The 23,766-nt window shown below is 32.9% G+C and overlaps 1 protein-coding gene and 1 long non-coding RNA gene across 7 annotated transcripts in view; one reads left to right on the top strand and one right to left on the bottom strand.

The window, feature by feature from the left end:
• The window catches only part of LOC130625877 (uncharacterized), a 43,622-nt gene extending 40,612 nt beyond the window's left edge, over nt 1-3,010 (bottom strand). Inside the window, exon 1 of the long non-coding RNA XR_008981769.1 lies at nt 2,764-3,010. This is a non-coding gene — a long non-coding RNA (uncharacterized LOC130625877). The remainder of the gene's footprint in view (nt 1-2,763) is intronic.
• LOC130625876 (contactin-3-like) overlaps nt 1-17,013 on the top strand; it is a 33,027-nt gene extending 16,014 nt beyond the window's left edge. For 4 of the 6 annotated variants that reach the window (XM_057440990.1, XM_057440989.1, XM_057440992.1 and 1 more), the window contains exons 2-18: nt 1,824-1,927; nt 2,025-2,312; nt 2,457-2,744; nt 2,967-3,066; nt 3,155-3,339; nt 3,575-3,844; nt 4,241-4,525; nt 4,924-5,214; nt 9,791-9,871; nt 12,557-12,936; nt 13,196-13,433; nt 13,577-13,698; nt 13,848-14,037; nt 14,124-14,402; nt 14,773-14,876; nt 15,506-15,695; nt 15,970-17,013. In XM_057440990.1, coding sequence (XP_057296973.1) covers nt 1,858-1,927; nt 2,025-2,312; nt 2,457-2,744; nt 2,967-3,066; nt 3,155-3,339; nt 3,575-3,844; nt 4,241-4,525; nt 4,924-5,214; nt 9,791-9,871; nt 12,557-12,936; nt 13,196-13,433; nt 13,577-13,698; nt 13,848-14,037; nt 14,124-14,402; nt 14,773-14,876; nt 15,506-15,695; nt 15,970-16,088 — 3,480 coding nt within the window. In that variant the 5' untranslated portion in view covers nt 1,824-1,857 and the 3' untranslated portion in view covers nt 16,089-17,013. The remainder of the gene's footprint in view (nt 1-1,823; nt 1,928-2,024; nt 2,313-2,456; nt 2,745-2,966; nt 3,067-3,154; nt 3,340-3,574; nt 3,845-4,240; nt 4,526-4,923; nt 5,215-9,790; nt 9,872-12,556; nt 12,937-13,195; nt 13,434-13,576; nt 13,699-13,847; nt 14,038-14,123; nt 14,403-14,772; nt 14,877-15,505; nt 15,696-15,969) is intronic. The other 2 variants (XM_057440993.1, XM_057440994.1) reach the window with 2 other exon arrangements.
• The last annotated feature ends 6,753 nt before the right edge of the window (nt 17,014-23,766 follow it).

Raw genomic sequence — 23,766 nt, 5'->3', positions numbered from 1 at the left:
AAAGCCCAAGTGAGAAAACAGCAATAAAAATTGACACTTTTTATGTTCATTGATAACTCCTCGAATGCATATTTAAGGACACTCAATCTATTCAAACAAAGAAAAAATTTTGGTGAAAGGAATGTGCAGGCAACATATTGCTTTTGTTTTGATAACTGAAGCGTTTTGCTGGGGTAAGTTAATCAAAGGGTCATTAAACAAATTTAATAATCTTGCTTGTCACAACTAGCTACTATCTGATGAATATTTCAAAAGGTTAAAATTTTAATTTCATTGACGTAATACCCGATCTCTGCATTTCAATAAGAAATAGTATCTTGAATCATTTTTTCATGTGGTAAAGAGAAAATTAGCATTACTTTATCCGATGTTTACTCCTTGCAGAAAGAGCCTAAAGATTTGCAATTTTCTAAGATATTTCTTATTTCGTTTTTATAACTAAACTATAACTTTTTTTAAATGGTGAATTCTTCTACTTTTTTTTTTCTTAATTAATAAGGATACTATACAACAAATTATAAATTACTCAAACATAGCAGAAGGAGTAACTCATGCTACTGAAAGTGAGTTATAGTTAAAAGTAGGACATACCGAGCTAGTGTAATGAAGAAAGCTCTTTATTTAATCTGCACGAAAAGCCGAAAGAGATATTATCTCAAAACGTTATCAGGTCCATTACCTGAACAATTTTAATCCCATATGGTTGTTGGAATTTCATTATTTCAAATTAACATTAAAATGGTTTATCTATCATAGTTGCAATTCTGACAAGCCCACTCATCTTGTAATTACCAATGTTTGTATCTGTGTTTGTCTGCAAAATGCAGACGAAGCAAACTGCTTTAGTGAATTAACCACGACTTATTTCCGCCGAAATCAATCAGAAAGAGTCTGGTAATTAGCGCTAAAGTTTCTTTTTAAATTTATGTCTTTTTAAAATTGCAGTCAGAATTTTCTAGGTAATGAGTCTTTCCTCCAACGCGTAACTGATCTTATTGGAGAGTCTGTGCCTATCGATAGTCTTATTAAATCGCTTACAATCACGTAAGATTGAAACGGTAAGATCTTGAATTAGCCATATACTATTAATTTCATCTCAACCCGCTGAAAGAAAAATTTAAACTTATTATATTTCGCTTTATTTCTTAATGGGTTAGTTCTGAGTAAATAATACTCTGGCTCGATGTTCTAATAAGTAAGCCTTAAAGCTGCATTACACTGCTGCATCTTTCGTTACTGGTGTCAGAGCGAAAATGCACATGACTAGGAAATCAATCACTCATAGACGTATTTTGACAAGACAGGACTATATTATATAACAAGCACGGTAATCACATATGACAGACAGATGCGAGAAAGTATAATTTACGAAATATTAAATTAGGTTCGTTCGCACTTACTCATTTCTCGTGTGTACGTACAGAATCCTGTCCACTCTGCCTTGCATTGTGGGAAATTTAAAATTGTAAAACTTGTTGTTCTTGACGTGCTTTATAAAACTCTTTCCTTTGAAAACGAGAAAATCTAAAATTCGGTTTTGAATAACTTAAATAGTTGACCTGTTCACTGCCATTGCTCAACTAAGTATGTTACATAACGTATAAATATTTCAACAATATACAGTAACTAATCGTATTGCACGTAGAAAATCCGCAAAAAAATGCAGCAAAATTGATAAAAAATATACTGCATATAACATATGTATTTTAAACATTTCGTGCGAGGTCTAGTATAACTCGGTTTTGACTGACAGACAAAATACATCTACTGTTGCAGAGATTCATTTAAAGTTTTTATGTTTGTTTATTATTTTTTTTTCGTAGTTGTTCGGGCTTCTGACAACTGACATGTAAGAACATGACATGGCTGACCACATTCTACCTACGAGCATTTGTCGTGATTCTTCAAGTAGCTCTTATATTCTCAGGTACGTCAACAATACATTTTGTTATTGTGGATGCACATAGAGAGAATAACTCTCTAAGCATGCCCACTTACTGGTTGGTTTTTGTTTGCACTTTTAGATGAAAATGGGCCCATGCCGGGCTTCAAGCAACAACCTGCAGATACGCTAGCTGAATCAGAGAATATAACAATACTTTGCGACGTAAAAGGGGACAAACTATATAATATTACATGGCTTAAAGATGATCAGAATTTAGATTTAAAGCATTCTTATTTAACTATATCGGCCGAAGGCTCACTTAATATATTTAACGCGCAAAGAAGACGAGACCAAGGAAAATACAGGTGTATTGTCGCAAATTCATTTGGAACTGTAAGAAGCAGGGAAGCAGAACTTTCTTTCCCTTGTAAGTACTTTCCTAATTTTTATACTTTTACGCTTATTTCAGAAATACCTTAGCTTCCTGTTTTACTTTCAAATATTGCTGGTGCGCAAAATCCTTTTGTCATTTGTACTAAACCTAGAAATAGCGATATTATTTTATGTCTAGATTTGGACAGAATTACGGAGCACACTATGACACGAATTGTAAAAAATGAAGGAATGAGCGCAATTTTGCCGTGTAACCCACCAAACTCGAATCCACCTGGTCATATTGAATGGGACATGACAGGAAAGGTTCTACAACTTGGTTCCTCACACTTTAGTAAAAGTCTAGATGGGGATTTGTATTTTGCTTATACTAAAAGTACTGACCACGGGACATACCGTTGCGATATTGATAATGACCATTTGGGACAGTATAGAAGTAAAACAGTCGTGCTAGAAGTTCGGCCTAGTAAGTTAATAATTCTAACTTTTTGCAGCTTATCTTGGCTTGTCTTGCATTCTCTTCTTGCACTAACTTTTCTGGTTCTTCTCGTTACTTCTCGTTTTCTTCTTTCTTCTTTTCGCTTTTTCTCGTTTTTTCGCTTTTTTTTCTTCTTGCTTTTTTACGATTTTTCTTGCTTCCTCTTGCTTTTTTCTCCCCTTTCTTTTTAACAATTAATGCTTTTTATAGAAAACAAACATCGAAATGTGAAACCAGGTGTTTTTTTGTTCAAAAATAAAATAGCCTTGGAAAACTCGAATTTTATCTTGGAATGTATTTCATCTGGAAGGTTAGTTACAATTTTATATGTAAAAAATTTGGCACACACTTTGTATTAGTGTGTCACATCTGCAACAATGATTTTGTTTTTCATGTAGACCAATTCCTGACATGAAATTGATACAAACAAGCACAGGAAAAGAACTAACAACAGCAAAGAAAAAAGGAAATAATTTAAGATTTACATTCGGAAAATTTACCGCAGAGCATGCTGGACAATACAAATGTGAAGTCAGCAGCAGCAATGGACAAGCCAGCTCTACAGCATATATTTCAATGAGAGGTATGCACTATTTATTAATTATTGTCTACAATTTAATGCAACTAAACTAATGATAACACGAAACCGGTGATACTATTTTAGCTAAAATCAATTGTAGAACTTCGTGCAAGATGACCCTTGAAAGACAATAAAAACTTATCTGGTCATTTTCTTTATCTGAAATGGAGAAATCGACGATTAATTTAAGTAAGGATCTAAGTATTCAAAGTATATAACATTTTACATTCTCTTGTAGCCAAACCGAAATTCAAAGTACATCAATACACTAGAAAAACTGTAGTGGATGTTTCGTTCAAGCTACCATGTGTAGCTACCGCGATTCCCGAAGCAAAGTATACATGGTTTTACAATGGAATACAGCTACATCCCAAAACTAGAGGACTTTCAATTTATAATGGCAACTTGACTATATATAACATGCATAAATGGAATCAAGGTGTTTATCAGTGTGCAGCTCGAAATGCATATGGTGAAGATATTCTGACAGTGTATGTGGAAGTTTTTGGTAAGAATGTTTTGAATGTTTTTTTCTTATTAGTCTTCTTAACGCATAAAAAACACTCAATCTCTAAATGAAGTTTAAATTTTAAAAAGCTATGTGACATCCTGAAATATTTAAGTCATATTATTTTGATACACTGTGGCAACCATTGTGAGTATAGGATTATGATAACTAGAAATGTTTTTCCTGTTATTGTTACTCTTGTTTTTTTTATTGTTATTGTTTTATGATGCGCTGTAATACACATATGGAAAGCTTCTTTCCATTCCACTGCATCTACCGTTATAGCGCAAAATGTTAAAATAATCTCTAATTCTGCTGAATTGGGTTCTTGCGTTACAGCGGAAAATGCAGCCAAATCGAAATGCGCCATAAGACAGATTTTCTTTCAAATTATAGAGTATAAACCAGAATTTGTAGATAACAGCAACGGAGCAAGAATTGAACGAACTATCGTCGGAATCACGAAAGAAATAAGCTGCCTACCCATGGGTGCACCCAAGCCTGAGGTCAAATGGGTAAAACAACATGTATTGAATTTAATGAAAAATGAAAGATTTACCAAGCTATCTACAAATTCACTGAGAATAAAAAATGTTAAAAAGTCGGACGAGGGAACTTACGAGTGTATAGCATCAAATAAAAAAGGATACGCGGTGCAAAAAACCATACTAAGAGTTGAGGGTATGTATAAATAAATATTTTTGAAGTAAAATTCAGTTAAAATAACCATTTAGATAAACTTCAAACTTGGGCCAAAATAATTTGAAGGCAGTCGATGTGCACTTTTCAAAAACAAAAAAGCTTTTTTTTCTTTGCGTAAGCAATATTCCTTTTACATGCTTTGGTGTTAGTAATAGCAATACTACAAAGTTGTACACGTAAGATTCATACATCAGAATAAACTTACACAATAGTTATAATGTTGTTATGTTATAAACTGAACTGCACCCTTATGATGTCATGTTTGCGCTTCACCAAATGAATAACTAGTCGTATCACAAAAATATAATTGTCTAACTTGCATTACAGTAAAAATAAGATCATTTTAAGGCTGGTAAATAACTTTTTTTATCGTTCAGATAGCATTGCAATAACCCAACGTTTAACAAAGAACAATACACTCACCGTTGGAGAAGATATGGTACTGACCTGTAAAATTGAAAAAAGATCTGGAATCGAAGTGTTATTTAAATGGTACAAAGGTCGACGACTCTTGAAAAGTAAACGAAATCAAATCACTATACAGAAAATATCCTCCGTGCAATCGAAACTGACTATAAAAAATGCACAGCAAACTCATTCTGGACAATATACGTGTAAAGTAATAGGTGGCGGAAATGCTGAAGAAACAGAGCGGATCTATGTGTACGGTAAGTGTTTGTCTGTTACAGCTATTAGTAATTCTTAAAACAAGTTATTGATTGTGTCTGCAATATTTGCAGTATTCAAGGTAGGTTAATCTATCAAACTTTCAAATGCATTGTCATTGTCGATTGGGTCTGATTCCTTTACTTTTTAATTCTTATCCTCTCAGCAAGGTTAATGAAGGTAACTTATCAAAGAAGATAAGATTTTACCACTTGTGCGGCCTCGCCGCTCGCCTTTTTAACGAACTAAAACGAAACAATTAAAAGGAGACTTATATCACATCGGATTATTGATATTTCATTCTCTTGATTACTTGATAAAAATTTTTTTGATTTTTTACATGCTCAGGAAAAAAATGTGTCTTTGTGTGATAATCCTATAATATAGGAATATTATCCTGTACTAGTCGTTAGCCCGTGGAAAAATCCACGGGTTCGCCCGTCCTTTTTATACCGCATTGCGTGCGTCTTGCTACCTGCGCAGCTAAGCTACCATTTTGCGTGACGGACGGACGGACGGACTTGATAAAATTTTTTTTGATTTTTTATATGCTCAGGAAAAAAATTGTGTATATACTCAGAGGTAAAAGTGTGTCTTTGTGTGATAATCCTATAATATAGGAATATTATCCTGTACTAGTCGTTAGCCCGTGGAAAAATCCACGGGTTCTCCCGTCCTTTTTATACCGCATTGCGTGCGTCTCGCTACCTGCGCAACTAAGCTACCATTTTGCGTGACGGACGGACGGACGTATACGGGCATTATAATATAGATGAGGACAATAGTTGCGTCGCAGTGTTCCATTAAAGTATCCAGGAGGGAAACTAATAAAGGAAAAATGTTATGGCAGCTAATTTTAAAATAGTATCTATTGGTTGCTGTGTCCAAACAGAAACTAAAACCACCTAGAAGTATAACACACAAGCTGGTTTGACAATATTATAAATTCAATTTTTCATTTAGTTAAAAAATCATAGATGAATGTACTGTAGGAAATTTTATTAAGAGCACATCAAGTAAGGTGTCAGAAAAATCAGCTTCGCCTTTTTCTCAATAATTCAGCTAATTCAACACCAGATTTTTTAAGAATATGTTCTGTTTTATGAAAAATTATCAAATTATTTGCAAAATTAAAAAAGTAAGGAGTTCAAGGTAAACTTAAATTATTTTTCTTCTTAATGCGCGGAAAAGGGATTTATACCTGTTTTTCGATCAAAACACTGTAGTCATAAAGTTGTTTGTTTATCTTTGAATTATCTATCAATCCTTGGGACAATCACAATCTGCAGGCCTCTTATTGCATATTCAATGACACGACATTACTCAATTAAAAATCAGTTAACTTAATGAGATTTAGATTCTGAAAAACAACAAATAGTTCCCTTTGTGTACCAATTGCATTGAAACGCAATTTAATCAAAATGATTGTGGAACTTTGAAGCTTGCACGACATCGAACATTTGCAGTAAGATGCGTTGTTTTCCTTCGTTTGTGACAACGCTTTGTCGTCTGCTTTATCTAGCACAAATCTTAAATTAGAACAATCTTAAGCTTTCTCCCCGCAGTTAAGAAAAAGATAAGATATTAAATAAACAGTTTTAATTTTTATTTATTTATTTTCAAGTTTGACTAAAAAAATTGTCCGTAAACATCCATATAATCGTCGCACAAAGTGATCCTTCTTGGATTAAAACACTTATTTTTATTTCTTTCGACAAGCTTAAGATTAATTAAAACCTTAATGGCTAGCCATTTTATAGTTGTTTTTTAAAAAAAATGAAAATTCCAGCCCAAACGTTCTAGTGGCAGGTCAACAAAAGTAACTAAGCAACTGAAAAAGGTGTTCCGAAACCGGAATACATGTTTTCTTCAATTTTATTCTGATCCTCGAATTTCCGTTTTGTATTGCACAAGGGAACCTAAACCTAATTAGCGATTAGATAACTAATTTGACAAATGTTCGACAAAACTAACAGGGAAAGCAAGATAGTAAGTATTTATAAAGTCATCAAAAAATATAATATGCTTCTTGCTTGGCAACTCTGGAGATAAAACAGACATATCATAACTTTTCAAAAGCGCAACAATTTTATTAGTTTTAAATACTACAAAGAGACGCGACATTTTGTTTAGTAATCAGCAACCAAATTATCTTTATCAATTTTAAACATAAATTTGTCTACATACGTCATGCTGATAGCTGAAAAATAGCTACACTATTTCAAGATAAATTCTTAGGCTGTAATTTTTGACTAGTCCGTTGTGAGGAACATGTTATTGCAAAAGAAGTACCCTAACTCAGGTCAAATATTAAAACTTACGAAGATGCATAGTTATGGAAGCTAAGAATATGCCATCATTATGTCTTATTGCATTACATTTCGGTGAACCCAATCAGAGAATATTATCCATTGAAGTTCTACAAGATTATTATTTGAGTATTTAAGCAGCGTTAATAATACTAAATCGCATTCCACTGCGTGCCAAAACTTAATTAAAACTCCAACACAGTCAGTTGTTAAGTATTTTGTTACTGATACTGGTATTTTTTATTTTTTTTATTTGTTGATTTAGTTTTCAAATAATTGCAAATTCTTATACTTGGAACTTACAACTATGTTAATTTAAAACATATTTAAACTCCAAATGATTTTCCAATTATCCCAAACCTTCCCTCGAGAAAATAGCAAACACATTTTTTATAGGGGTGCGCTATCAAACCGAGCTAAATTTTGTATGTTTAAGAATTTTTATTTAGTACGTCGAGCAAAAAGAGAACAACAGCCTCTGATAAATTCTTATGCTGATTAATCGATCGGCGAGATTTGTTATGTTATATAAAAGTAAATACACGGCAGCGGGCAAAGCAAAAACAATAAGAAAGGAGCTATGATTCCATATTGTCCCGGATGTCCGATGAAAAGATTATCCCGACTAATCTAGCGACTGCCTGACGAGGAGAGTGTTGCTATTAAATTTTTCAGTAATTGATTTCTCCTTTAGAAAGAGATATTTGTCGTATAAGTTAAAAGAGTTTAATTATCCCTGGGTACATATTTGTGATTACAGTAAAAGAAGCGTTCATTAACCTTGCTATGTTGAAATAATCGTTCCGTCATTATTTTGTTCTCTGTTCTGTATAATTCTTTGTGTGTTTTTATTATTGCTATTGCTGAGATCAAATATTTCACAGCCGTATGACAAACCTGTGTCATCGCCGCCAGTGACGATGACAGTGTATTGTCATACTGCATATGCTTTTCCATATAGTGTAGCATATAGCAAGTAGTTTTAGTAATATCACAAGAAAAACAATGCAACTCCGCCCATCCCTTTTAGCCTGTATTCAGGCGAGTACTAATTAACTTATATCACGACTTGATGGACATGTCACGTGACTCATCCAGATTGGTGACGTAATCTTTTCTTCTTATAAAAAGTTGAAATGGTTTGGCATAATCACTTGTGTAAGTTAGGAGAATTTACATGATCAGTTATCTATTGTTGTCTTCAAGATTTCGATCTTAAACTGCTGATGTCAGCAGAATGTTATTGTTAAGTATATGTACGGTTAAGAACCAGCTGATATAACATTTTCTAAACAATTAATTCAAACAAAAATATTATTTAGCCTTTTTTGTTTTGTTTTTTCTTTTTTTTAAAAACTTACAAACTACTGTCAAAAGATTTACGTTAATGCATGAAAAACTACAAACGAATTACTTCTTAATAATTTATACCAACTTAGAGAGAAAAAAATCCCTTTTATCTTCCTGAATAATTTTCGGTTTTGATTTGAAGCTTTTTATTTTGTAATACTACCCACGTTAAAACAACATAAAAAAATTATATTTATAACACACTTGATTGTGAACGAAACCTTGCCTGACCAAAAGAAATTCACATTAGCTTAATACTTCTATCAAAAACAATATTATTTCTCTCTTTTTTGTTTTAAAATGTTTTTTTATTAACTTGCTCATAGGGAAAGCAATAAAATCTAGTTTTTATGATCACCCCGATAAGTAAATAGCAAACAAAAAAGGATGGTATTAATGAGACTTGAATAACTTCTCAAATAAAAGACTAATCTTCTATTTGTTTACATATTTCTTCCAAACAAGTCATTTCTTATATTTTTTTAAAAAAATTTAAAATATATTAAGTGAATGGTCTTATTATAATTTATACTCAAAACTAAAGGTTTTTCTAATATTAATGTAACTATTTATTTTGTCAATTTTCACTAACATAAAAAGTAACAACAATTAAGTTATCGGCTGTATATTTAACCGTATATATGTTTTTCATTTTTTCCTCCCGAAATCTAAAGCTCTTGGAGTTTGTAGATAAAGGCAAATAATTATTATTCCAATGAATAAGGCTAAAAGGGCAGTGGAGAAAATTTTCTATTGTTTTTACAAACAAAAGTTCTGACTATTAATTTCAATTAAAAACAAAACAAAACAAAAAAAAAAAAATTTCCATCTCCAGCCTCCATTCATATGCAAATTAGCTTTGAAATTTTTTTCAATATAAAGCAGATAACTGATCATGTTTTAAATTCTCCTAACGTAGGCCCTGGAGACGGCACAACATTAACGATCAAGACAACAGCAACGACCGTGCCAAACACGGAGAAAGATATATTAGGTGATGGTATGTTGAATTATGTATATGGAATGCTGAAAGGGATTTAAGATGCTAAGCCTTATCCCTTTACCTTCATCATTTCTTTCATCATGTGAGCAAAGCCGCCTTCATCAGTATAAAGTTGACCTCACAGCAAACCCAGGAACCCTTAAAATTATAACTTTTACCCATTTAAATTCAACATCTTTTTTACTATACTTAAAAAAAATTAGTCAATAAATGTTGACACTTAGCACGAAGGTCAAACTTTATTTATTTATTAACTCTGTTTACATGACATTTTTAAAATAGTCATAGTAATAAAGGCTTGTCCTAAATAAGATTTATTAAAGACATAAAACATTTTTTGCTAAAAAACAATTTTTGAATAAGACGTTAATCACAAATCATAATAAAAAAGTCGACCGAGGGTAGTGGTTTATACAAAAAATGTGGAATAAATTAGAGTTTTTTAGAAATTTTACTGAAAAAATATTTTGCTTACTATATTGTTTTTAATAGCTAAAATTCAAGATTCTCCTTGTCTGTTAGACATCTGTCAATTTAAGAAGTTTACGATACCGTTGGGAAAACTAAATTATGTACGACTTCTTTAAAAGTGTTAGATGTTCCTTCATTGAAGTACCCCAGCAGAGTTTAACTAATTATAGTTAAATTTGATGACGTGTGTATAAAATGAGAGATTTTACACCCTTCTGGGAGAGATTGCCACGCCTTCTATATTTAGACAAAAATGCAAAGTTATGTAACAAACTTATGTTTTGTTTAAAGCTACAAAATTTTAAAGGGAACATTTTACTTAAAAATTTTAGAATGGCCAAAGAATATTTTCACAAACTCTACTACGGGAAAATTTTTCCAAAAACATTGCTTGTTAAATTCTCATGCCTGAAAAGTGGACTATCAACATAATTTATTCGATCAAATTAATAATTGTTTGACGGTAGGTGAAAAGTTTGCGAAAAACACACGTAGACGTCGTGCTGACTATGTTTAAGAAATGTTTTCATTACAGACAATGTCGTTTCAACCCTTTAATCAAATTATTAATTAATATACATTTCTGATTACACCGGTGATTAAGAATTTAAGTTGTTGTTGTTGTTTTATGATGTCTCACAGACATTGTAATTCGCTTTTCTATACTCTCTAGTTAGATTCACAGTTTGAGGTGTTGCAGAAAATGACTTATAAAGTCCCTTGAAGGAGGGCAATGCTAATATGTTCATACAATTTCTGTAATCCAATTTCTCACGTAATTCTTACCCTCATTAGCTTTTGACTCCTAAAGTCATAACTAATTGTTGACAAGTTTCATACATTTTATACCTAAACGATAAGACTTATATCAATTTCCTGCTTGCTTGTTTGCGTCTTTTTTTTCTTTTTTTAGTTTTTGTTTTATAGACGTTTCTGAAAGATTTATCACGACAAGAGATAGATGAGGGGGTGGGATACATTTTATATGAATACGATTCTAGTCACACCACTCGACACAGACACTTTAACATCCTGTACGGATATTCTGTTTCCCTTTAAGGATCTGTGATTTTAGTTTACATTTCTGCAATAAAGATAAAAACATCTTCATTTCATATAAATGTTATTAATCATCCTACAACGATAAAAAGGGGAGGAACGTAAGGATTAAAAGCTTAACTTATCGCCATACTCGTCGTGCTATCAGTAAGTCCACTATAAAGAAGGTTCAATGTAAGAATTATGCTAAAAATAAATGATGTTTGTACAAATAAAACTTAGCCGGACTAAAAGTTTTGATTTTCCGTTATAGAGTTCCTGTACTAGAGAACGTCCGGTCATAGTATAACAGAGTCTTCTTAAACATAAACTGCATAATTTTTTAGTACTTTTCTCTCGTCTTTGTACCTTGATACTATCATTCAAAAATGTTGTTTCACAATAATTTTCAAAGTACGTGTTTCTAGCTTTGTGAATCCTAACTAAATAGAATATTATTTAGATTTTATGAACGTCAGCAGGTTTAAACTTTTCTGCAGCTAATTCGTTAAATTATTCTTAATGTAAATAAAACAAGTTCAAATCTATTTAAACTTTTGGGTTTAACCACAACTTCCATGTTACAATTTTTCTAATTTTAATTTTTGATTAGCTATAATTTATATAGAAAGCTAAACTAAGAAACGAAATTTCAATATCCTTGTTAACTTCAGACTAATACAATGCAGCTTTTATATAATATTTTTCTGAGATACTGTATTCCTACTCTCCACGATGAATGTCAAAATTTCAGATGCTACAGAGGGTCTTTATCAATTTTAGCCGGCAACTTTAGATTTGTATGAGTTTTTAAAGTTAGTTTTCTTGCAAAGATTTCAATGCCTTGTAAGATACCTGTACGCTACTCGTAGCTTCCATCTCAGAGACAGGAAGTTGAGTATTATAAAAGACTAGTTTTCAGCCCGTGGAAAATCCACGAAAATATGTTTCTTGTAGGATCAAGATTTCCTGCTTTGTTAGCACGATCCATTTTTGCCGACAGAAAAAATGCGGCTACTATTAATATGAAAAAAATTATATCGCGTCAGATTGTGTTTGAAATCAAATTTTTTAGTTCCCTTTCATAAAAAATGAAAAGCGTTGCATTTGTAATCCATTTATATATTCTCTTGCATGTACTGATCTTTCTTAACGAAAAATGGTATTCTTTAGATCGACCTGACCCTCCAATGCTTACAAGCGTAGTCCCAAAAACTGGCGCGGCTGTGAAGATCACTTGGAAGATGCAGAAAGACAATGGTGATAAGGCATTTCAAGTTTATATACAAGCAAAAGCAAACTTTGAAGGTTCTGATTGGAAAACAATAAAAATATCTAATAAGACCTCAGATTCTAAAGAGACAGAAGTAGTACAGCTCTCTCCGTGGGTGACTTATGAGATTGCGCTAAGGGCTGAAAATAGATACGGAATAAGTCGTCGCGGTAAGGAAAGTACGAAATCGATTAAAACTCCAACAGCAAAGCCAATTAAGTATCCTCAGAATCTCCAAGGAATTGGCATTTCGCCTAACGAACTGAGAATTAGCTTCGATGTAAGTATATTGTTAATACCAAGACATCATTTTTATTTAAAATAATTTTTTTGTCGTATCCAACCTAAGGAGAAATGATGCGCCTACAGAAAACTTGAAACCCCGGATCAGCTAAAAAGGCTACACCTGCGTAATTCTCCCCTCATGTTATAATGATCGACAGACTTCATCCGACCTTCTAGGTCTGTACGACTCTGCCAGCTCATTATTTGTACATTTTGTTCTTTACATTATATTTTTCTCTTCCTCTCTTATACAGCCTTTAGCAGAAATAGATCAGAATGCTCCTGACATAAAATACATTGTCTATCATCGAGAAGTGAATGGCACATATGATATGGTCTCAAATATTATTGAAGACGGGCAGAATTATGTAGTATTGCAATTCCACAATCAGGACTCGTACTACAAAAAATATGAATTTCAAGTACAGGCTAAAAACAATGAAGGTTTCGGACCAAAAAGCCCAGTGCAAACTGCATATACTGGAGAACGAAGTAAGTTGTATTTTATATCCCTTTTTAATAGCCTTTACCTTGACCTATTTCAATAAGATCAGCCCAAACTGTAAAAAAGGTATAGTCCACATCGTAAATCTCTAACACGTATAGCTAATAGCTACATATTGTTTTAATTTCAGGACCACTAGTTGCACCAGATAATCTGAAAGTGAAAATTCTATCTCCTAAAACTGCTTTGGCCACTTGGAATAACGTTTCTACGACTCGTACTCGACTTCGTGGACATATGAAAGGATATAAGGTAAAGCTTTCCCCATATTGAAACAAATGAGTCGTAATTATATAAGTTTGGATTCGTAATGTATTATTTTAGATTTGTGATATGTTTTTTTTAAAAAAGGTCAATGTTTGCGATATTGTTAGATTTCACTGTAATATTGCTCATTTTAGTTACTATATTGGCAAAAGTCGAGTTCAACGTACGGCAGCAATGAAAACTACATAAGATCAAAAACAAATAGAGCCACGATTGTTAGATTACGACCATATACGGAGTATTACTTTGCAGTGATGGCATACAATGATGCTGGTAATGGACCAGAAAGCTTTCGAATTGGTCCCATTAGAACCCCGGAAGCAAGTAAGACATAAGCGCTGATTTAACCTCTTGTACCTGTTGGCGTATTTTCAGTTGAAATGTTATTCTAAAAATATTTTACCGTTTAGAACCAACTCAGCCTGCTAATTTTCAAGTCACTGAAGCTAGCAATACTTATATAAAATTATCATGGGATGAACCACTGTACGCGCATGGTGAATTAATCAAATACATTCTCAGATATCAAACGTCAAGTGGAATTGAAGTATCTGAAACATTGCAAATTACAAAAACATCACACTTGTTGCAAGATTTATCACCATCTAAATTGTATAGATTTAAACTTTCCGCGGTTAACAATGCAGGGGAAGGAAGTTATGCAGAAGTACAATTTGACTTCTCAAGAGGTATGTGTGTATAAATTGAATTTTATTGACTTTGACATGCCGAAAATGCAATAATTTCTGAAATTCTCAGTATATTATAAGAATTAATCAAGGCACTACCCCTTTTGACATTTGTTGCATTCGCTGGAAAGCTGTGAAGCACGACAACTTAAAGCCTTCACGTTCACCATGTCAGTTCTTTTTATTGTTGAAAAAGGTCATTTGCAGATCTAACTAAGCCTAGCGACGTTTTCTTCATCCTGAATTTTTTAGATCTTTGTTTTTTCGAATAAATGAAACTTAATATAATTGTTACATTTACTGTCTTGTATTATTAGTATGTCATTGAAATATCAACTAGCCTGTATAAATCTTTTCTTATCTATTTCAGTACCAAAAATAAAACCTGAAAAACCTAACGTTGCATCAGTGGGTCACAATGCTATTGGATTATCGTGGACACCGGTTTCTGCTGTAGATATCACAGGTTACATGGTAATAACTGATTCAGCTTATAATTTATAAAGCTATGACCTAGAATTTCATCAAATGTTAATTGTATTAGGCTTTCTAAGGTAGCTTTAAAATGGACCTGAAATGAGATTTACACGAAGTGAGATTTTAACCCGTAATGAAATTTCGTTGTGTTTACATGGAGATTTTTATATCGGGGTATTGGATACTGCACATGCCTAATGACTTTGAACACATGCACAGAAACCTTTTGAACATGTACAATAACCTTGTACACGTGTAATAGTTTCATTTAGGATAAATCGTGTTTACGTGAATATTTTTAGAGCGAAATGAAATCAACACCAAAATGAGTTTCATTTCGCTCGAAATTATGTACACATTTATGAAGACTATATAAAGAATAGAAATGAAATTTTTATTTCTCTCCTGAAGTTAACTTCATGTTAAGAATGTTTCAGCCTAATTTCGCTAATAAGGACAAAAATTAAACATTAGGGCTGAAGGAAAAAACCTAAAATAGGCCTTTGCATAGCATATGTGTGACCTTCAAATTCAATTTAAGCTTATTCTGCTATTTCCGAGTGTCTTTTCCTTCCTAAAATTCTGAATCAATTGACTTTGTGTTTTGTAAACAAACAACTCTTTAGATATTTTACCGAAGTAAAGGAGTTTCAGAAAAAGTTCGCGCAATGTGGGAAGATCGTGACGATGTTGCCACTACTATTAAGAACTTGGAAGAGCATACCACGTATTACATTCAAATCGCAGTACAAAATGATTATGGCATTGGTCCACGTTCAGATATTACCAAGACAAGAACGAAAAGCAAAGCTACAGGTAAAAATGCTTTAAAATAATGTGACGTTTAGGGATAGAAAAATACCCGATCATAAACCTTAATGAGCTCTAAGATGCACTTCATGTATTGCAGCTCTTTTTTTATCAAAGATAAGTTTGAGGGTTGACGGAAAACGGTTAAGCCAAGTCGTTAGAAGTTCATTTTAACCCAAACCGCTGTCAATAAATTGACAAAGGGTTTTAATTACGTTTAGTCCGAAAAAAATACTCATTAATTATTATTATTAATTATTTTGTTTTGTTTTGTTTTTAGAAAAACCAAAGACCATTGCAGGCTCAAATGAAAAGTCAAAAAGTCGTAGTAACGAGTTAAAAATAACTAACTACGTCATCATTATACTAATATTGGTGGCCATATTGGTTCCAAGATGAAGTGTACCCATGCGTTAAAATTGATGTAAGTTTTCAGCGTCAGCAAAAAAAGTTAAGTAAGACGCAATAGGAATAACATATTGTCACATCAAGAACATGGCGCGTGTCGTGTGCTGTTAGAAGAGAATAACGAATTGGAAAAATGGGGGGAAACATCTTCCACTGATATCAACAGCAACGTGAACGCTTTTCGCCAAAAGTCGTAACCTAAGAAAGAAAATAATGTGCAAAACTTTCAAGACATTTAAACTTATTCTGTACAGTTAAAGCAGAAGTAAAACACAGTAATATAATAACATCATTTTTATGTATTTTTTTTTTTATTTTTCATTTTTTGTTTTCTTGTTTGGTAAATAAAAAAAGATTTTAAGCCTGTATCTAAATGCTTTGCGCTAAATTGCCATTCGCACCATATATGATGCCATTAAGCTGTGAAGCAGCCATTATGGTTATAAATTGATTTCAAGCTTTTTAAGAAAATATTCTGTTAAGTTATTTTGCAGAACTGTTGTTACGTTTGTTTATAGCTAGTAGTTTGAACATTTGTGTTTGTTTGTTTGTTTGTTTTTTAACTTTGCAACCTGCTTTTTTCTGCTTACCGACATTATAGCTGTGTCCTTCAAAACAAGCTACAGAACATTATTTCTAATTGGCAATTTCCCTTTTAAATACTTCACAATTTCGAGCTAATGTTGCATTTTTAAACTAGCCTAGATTCCGAACTATTATTATTCAAACTCGGTTGCAAGTTTTTTCGTTTTTTTTTTTTCATTTAACATTTACAGGGCAACTGGCATTTTTATCTTGGCAAATAAATACTTTTTATTTTTATATATATAACATATTTAAATTGAGCCACCCCGTTGGATGAACAATTCCCTTACCTTTTTATAACAAGAATATATATATGGAACTGAACTAAAAATCTTTATGAATTCCTTCACCCCTTACGACCTAACACATTTTTTGAGAACAAAAATTGTTTTATTGAAACTCTTCCAATATATTGGAAAATAATTTCCAGGTTTGCCGTGCAGCTACATCATGTATTCAAACTCGTCCTCAGCGCCTTTGCATTGTTGATATCGGGGAACGCACGAAGAATGTGTAGCCTTTTTTGGGTTAACTTGCTACTTCACTTTGCCACTTGACTTTAATTTCTCCGATTTTCTCCGTTTATAAAAGTCATATATCTATATAAGGAATTGTTAACATTAAGTAACCGTATTGAGCTTGGCCCGAAGATATCTCTATATAGAAATCTACCTATCTTTATTTCAAAAAGGGAAAAGAGAGCCTGGAGAGGAGTATGACTAACCTTTTTACTAGAATTAGGTGTATACTACAGGTCCCTTATTGTAAGTGTAAGTATCCTAGCTAAACATTCTACAGGAACATTATAATGTGATTTTTTCTTAAACAAAATTCTAGACACAAATAATCCTCTCTATATAAAAAACACTCCGTGCTAAGGATGCACCAAAGAATTTGTTCGACGCCGAAACTCTAATGCCCGGAATGTGTTCAACGGTCGAACCCGTAAAATTTCGCACTAGGTAAAGAAGGCTCTCTTAATAATAACTGTTGTTCCTCTATTTCAGACTAAAAGTCGTTCATCGGGCACACAAATGTAAGAAGTGATCAAGCCGACTTTGCGCTCATTGGTTGATTGCAATTCGGAGTAGTTTGCTATGAGTTGGATTTGAATTTTAGGGATTTGCTCTGACATTTGTTTGCGTATAAGCTTTTGTTTGAGAGAAACTGAATTTGATAGCCTTGAAGAAAGCTGAGTTAACTAGACTAGGAACATTATGTTTGTTCGAGGAAGTGAAGACATGTACCTAAATCAATGCGGCAGAATGCATAGGCTTCTTAATATTGATGACATGGTTAAACGTTAATAAATATCGATGATGCCATGATCAAATTTTAGAAATTGGTGAGATACCAAATCTGAAAAGTTCGACTTTAATTCATTAGAAACATAGGTGAAAAGATATTAATTTTTCAACTAAATGGAAGTTTCACATATACTTATTTTTTTACCAGAAATACTTGCCAGGCAAAATAAAGTATTTGCATGTATGGCAAAACGAATAATAGAATAGCTAAATGTTCAACGATTTCACATGATCCCCTATTTTTTTCACCTCGTCTAATTATCCACACATTAATTATCGCCATTTTAACTTTTTATTCAGCCTTAGTGCTAGAGAAAAGAGGAAGTAAGACTTACTGAAGCATGATAGGCTAAAGCACTTGTAGCATGATTGATGTACAATTTTTGACATGGATAATAAACTTACAAGGAAGTTTGCATGATCGACGATATGTTAACAAATAATTTTACATGAAGATACTAAGCAAAAAATAACAGCAATCGTTGTTAAGTGTATGGTAAGAAAAATTTTATTGATCTGGGGATATGAAGACATTCTGTCGTCCTTTTTCACTACTTCTAAAAGCAAATCTTCTTTTGTTTGCTTAGAGATATGTATGTTTAAAATTCCATAGATATATTTTTAAAGAAGCAGTGTAATAGATTAAATTGTCTGTATGGTTGCATTTTTGAAATAAACCTGAATACAAATGAGCAACATCTTTCTTTTATTTTTATCGTTGCAACGATTGCACACATTTTGGTGTTTGCCTTCCCTTTTTGAAAATATAAATTTTCTGTGCCACTTTTTTATTAGAATATCAAAATTCTTACAGAGCTGGTCATTATGCTTATTTCTCTATTCTCCGACACCATAGGCCTATTGTTCTTTACTCTAAATTTTCAGCGTGATATATAAAGCATATTTTTATAAAAGAAAAAGCCTGTACAGTGACTGTGGGCATTTAAAATTACACTACTGAAAATTTAAAGTGCTCAGTATCGTACAAAAAGGGCGAATGTTAAACGAGATTCTAAAGCAGTGTAAATGCATGGAAAATTTTTTAAAATCATGCTCTATTGAGCACAAATTTTGTAAGAACATTATTGTCAAACCTTTTTGAACATTCTTCTAAATGTTTTGAGTAAAAGATTGTTTTATACGTGTGTTGCATTTCTTCGTTAAATATGTATCCTGTATAATTTCAAGTATGTTGAAATCTCAGAATTATAATGTTGGCATTGAAACTAAAGTTTCATTGAGAGCAATAGGTAAGTTGAATGCTTATTTGAGTGAACGTTCCACTACTTTATATTAAAGTTTACTAAAAAAGCTAATTTCGATTGTTTGGCAACCGGAGAAGCGACTAAAAGGCTGATTATGCCACACAAACATAATGCAACCGCCGAATTAAAAAGACGGTTGATATTAAAAAAAATCATAACATTGACTCAAGCACCACCCAAACTTATTCATTTGTGCACGAAATGGACTTTAATAAGCACATAAGAAAGGATGCTTATTCATTAAAAAAGTTTCATATAAACCTTGTTCTCAAGGCTATGCCTATGATGTGCTCACAAAACTGCTCCGTTGCAAGAACATATAAAATGCTTCAGGGTGTTACATCAGGATATGTCGCAATCAACGTGAAATGTCGCAATCAACGGTAAATGTCGCAACGTCGCCGGTAAATGTCGCAAATCAACAGTAAATGTCGCAAACCCAACGGTAAATGTCGCAAATAATTTTGTGCATCTAACGTTAAAATCAACAGTAAATGTCGCACAGAAATTCACAATTAACAGTAAATGTCGCAATTTTTTTTATGGTTTCAAACTTTTTTGATTAAATAACATTATTTTAAATATCACTTGACTGTAAAGAAAGAATAAACCACCTGCACCCTTCATAATAATGCTCAATGTGATAGTTTTGCATTATAAATTTCGAATAGCGGCGCGTGTCCCTATTGTTACAGGTATTGAAACAATGAACTATCTTTTGAACTTTCAAACTGTTGCGAGTTTTGATTGCCTTGAAATTAGATGTGCTATAGAAGATTACAGAGAGTGTTCATATTACTGTCAGCATAGAAATATTTTTCAGTCGTATTTAATTAACTTGGCGTTTTTAACCGGACTGAATTTAGGACTTTGATTTAAAGGACACCAGCAATATTAGATACTTGTGAATCGTGCATTCTTGAAACGATGAAGAGTGTAGTAATGCTTGTAGCTTTTCTCGCTTATTTTGGAGGCGCGTCTGCTGTTAATGAGAGGACCATAAAAGCTCTTACCGAAGAAGAGTATATAACCGTTTTGAAACACCAGTAGTTGATCGAACGGCACTGCAGAAGTCCGCGATAAGAAAATACCAGCGATAGGGGTGGTTTGCAATACTATCCATCACTTGACCCAAACAATAAAGGCTTCTAAAAACTTGTTTATATTACATTTTTTCTTTTTATGTTTTAAGTTTACTTTGACGATTTATCGAACTTTTGTTTTAACGTCTTCCCTTTCATTACACTCATTACAAAATCGTAAGGAAGTGGCCTTTTGGTGGTGTTTATTTCGAGATAACATTAAAGTTTAGTTTGTTAGGATTATTTGCATATGTAAGAAAAACCTTTTAGCTTCTTCAAAGTTTTTATTCCTTCCCTCAGTGATACTTATGTTGTAGAACATTTTGATAGTAATATGGTGATTTCTAACTGTGCCACATTTACCGTTGATCATCTATTTTGGTGCGACATTTGCTGTTGCGGCATTTACGGTTGGGTTTGCGACATTTACTGTTGACTTGCGACATTTACCGGCGACGTTGCGACATTTACCGTTGATTGCGACATATCCTGGTGTAACACGGGGATCACTAGAACTGGATACCAGGTTGCATATATAATACTCGCGACAATCATTATTCCGTTGCTGTTTTAATTGTACCTTGAGTAGGCAGAGCATGATTATGTTCCTCATTAAGCACACAATCTAAAGCCACGCAAATAATATAATCAAGTGACTTTTTTCTGCTTAAATGTCAATGTATAACATATGTTCCAAAATACAGTGGAATCTCTCTATATCGAACTCGCAAGGGAGAAAGTGCGAGATAAAGAAAGGAAAATACCTTAGGCGGACCACAAAGGGACGAGACTTTGGTTCGAGGTAGAGAGTAGTCGAGATAGAGAGATTCCATTGTATTCACTATGAATCTTTTTCTTTCGCGACATACGTTACGGACGGCAACACAAAGAGAGAATGGGAGAGATTTAAAGAATCAATGAGAAGACATATATCAGATTGTTCATGACACTATCAGGTTAAATTCGTTGTCAAAGTAGTCAAACGTATTAAAAACTTGTTTCCTAAAATATTACTCCCAATTGATTGCATCCTTTTTATTATGATGTAAACTTTTTCAATATTCATTGCCACATATTTAGAAAATCATGCATAGCTAACTAGCTCGCTAAGATCTCGTTTTTGGGTTTCTTAGGTAAGCACGATGGCAGCGAAGTTATCGATATGCTTTATACTGCTTAGTGTGTTTGGAATGATTACAAGCAAACTTCTACACCATCAACGTATTCCCGTAAGTGTGAAGAGTGAAGTTGAAAATCCGAAAGACGTGAGAAGATTTTTTCATCTTTCGGACACACATCTTGATTTGTACTTTGACCCAACTGTGTCCAACGCAATTGAAGAAAATATGTGTCGCACGGTAGCATTATCTTCACAAAAGAATTCCTCAAACGACGAGCCAGATCAAACGGAGTCGTCTGCAACATATGGACGTGTGAAATGCGACACACCAGTGGATTTGTTGGACGCTCTAACTACAGATATAGCAAGTAAAAACACAGCTATGGTTAAAAATGATGAAGTAGGAATGGAATTCATTTTAATGACAGGTAGGATATTTCTTGCTATGCATGGAAAAGAAAAGAAATGAACTTATTTTTGCTCTTTCGCCACTTCGATATCATGTGATATAAGTTATTACATTGGGTGAGTTTTCTAGATTACTCACAAGTCTTTCTAGACGACTCTACTATATATAAGTTTGGGTTTACGAATTAGAATATAATTCGCTTAGTTCATATAAGGTTTTTTTACATGAAGACTTTAAAAGCATGTGGAGAGCTTTTAATATTTTTTTACTGGCCGTTTTCTGATCAAGCTCTTATAAAAAGCTTTCTAAAAGGCGGACAACTATTTAGCGCATGATACCTTTTGCGAAAAATGGTAAATATGGCCTTTTTTACCCTTGAATTAGCGGACGGCCCAAAGATTTTATAACATAAAAATTGAGCAGTGTATAGCTTTAATCTTATTAAACTAATTAATTAACCAATTTCGTTGGCCGTAAAAACGTTTCGTGGAATATGGTCAAATATGGTCAATTGTTTCGTTCCCATGAATTTGATCTAATTATCGTGACAGTATTTTTGTCAATCACATCTTAGCTAGTTAGATATTTTTTATGTTTATATTTTTGTTATCATTTGACAGACATTAAAAAACTTTGCAGAAGGCAGACACTTTTTGCATCAATAGTGTCCGCTAATTGAAGGGACTTCTTTGTTGTGTGTTATGTGGCATACGCAATAGAATTACTTTGAGGTCGCTGGAGTTTACTGTGGACAAGTAAACTTCCAAGCGTTTGCAGAGGGCAGAAGTATCGCAGGCAGAAACTTTCATGTGTCGAAACGACGTGAAAATCTTGACTAAACAAATTTCGGGGAAAAAACTTTTGCGAATTTAAAATAAAGCTTTTTTTAAAAGTTAAAAATCTTTATTCTGTAAATCTCATCAAAGGTAATTCACCATAATGAAAAGCGTGCACCATTAATGTTAATGTTTTGTATTATGAGTAAACTTTTGCGCTTTAAAAAATATCCATCACTACTTCGCGTGAAAAAACCTACGCGTTTTGCTGATCTAAAAAAAACCCCAAAAGTTTCTGCCGGCGAAAGTTAATAACCAATAAAAAATCTAAAGCTAACATCTTTAATATAATGAAATCGGGCGTATTTAGCGCCGAAGTCCAAACGCTGGGTCTGCTTCATAAACACCTTAATAGAAAGAGGCCTAACTGCTTCCAAAACCAACCTGACGACGTTCATGAAGAGAAGATGGTTTTTTTTTTTTAAAAAAGGTTATTAACTAAATTTAGAATCAAAGAAGTTGACAGGTCTGAAAAATAATTGAAATGAATATTTGTATTTCTTTAGGAGATCAAGTGGCGCATGGTTATTCTGATTTCGAACTGGAAGGGACCACGAAGGAAAATGTTATGCGATCGCTGATCAATAGCTCAGATATTATTGGAAACTCTATCACGGATATTCCAGTGTATTTTGCAGTAGGTAAGTTTTCCATTAGCAGTAATTATAGTGAAATTCAGGTATACTTATTGAAAAGAATCAACCACAGACCGCCGAAAAAGATGATTAGAATCTTCATGGGAAACAGGCTCCCGATAAATACTTTTTTATATTTAAAAGTTCTGATATTTGTTCTGGAAATTTACGGTATTTTTCTAAATAAATCAATTTTTATATGTACAAGAATTTTTATTATTCTTTGAGCATTAGGAACTCCAATTGTTTTATTTATGTGGATTAAAAAGTCAAGTAGGAAACTGGACTTGAAGGAGAATTTCCATGTAAAAATGTAACTTTTTCTTTGTAGAAAGGTCCCACTTTTCAGCGGCGAAGTATTTTTCATTTGAACTAGTCAGTGCGAAATTATTTTTAGGAAAATATATTACTGGAAAACCTTCACAATGAT

Source organism: Hydractinia symbiolongicarpus, chromosome 14 (assembly GCF_029227915.1).
Source record: "Hydractinia symbiolongicarpus strain clone_291-10 chromosome 14, HSymV2.1, whole genome shotgun sequence".
In the NCBI taxonomy this organism is placed as follows: domain Eukaryota; kingdom Metazoa; phylum Cnidaria; class Hydrozoa; order Anthoathecata; family Hydractiniidae; genus Hydractinia; species Hydractinia symbiolongicarpus.
This window is presented reverse-complemented; position numbering and strand designations above follow the sequence as displayed.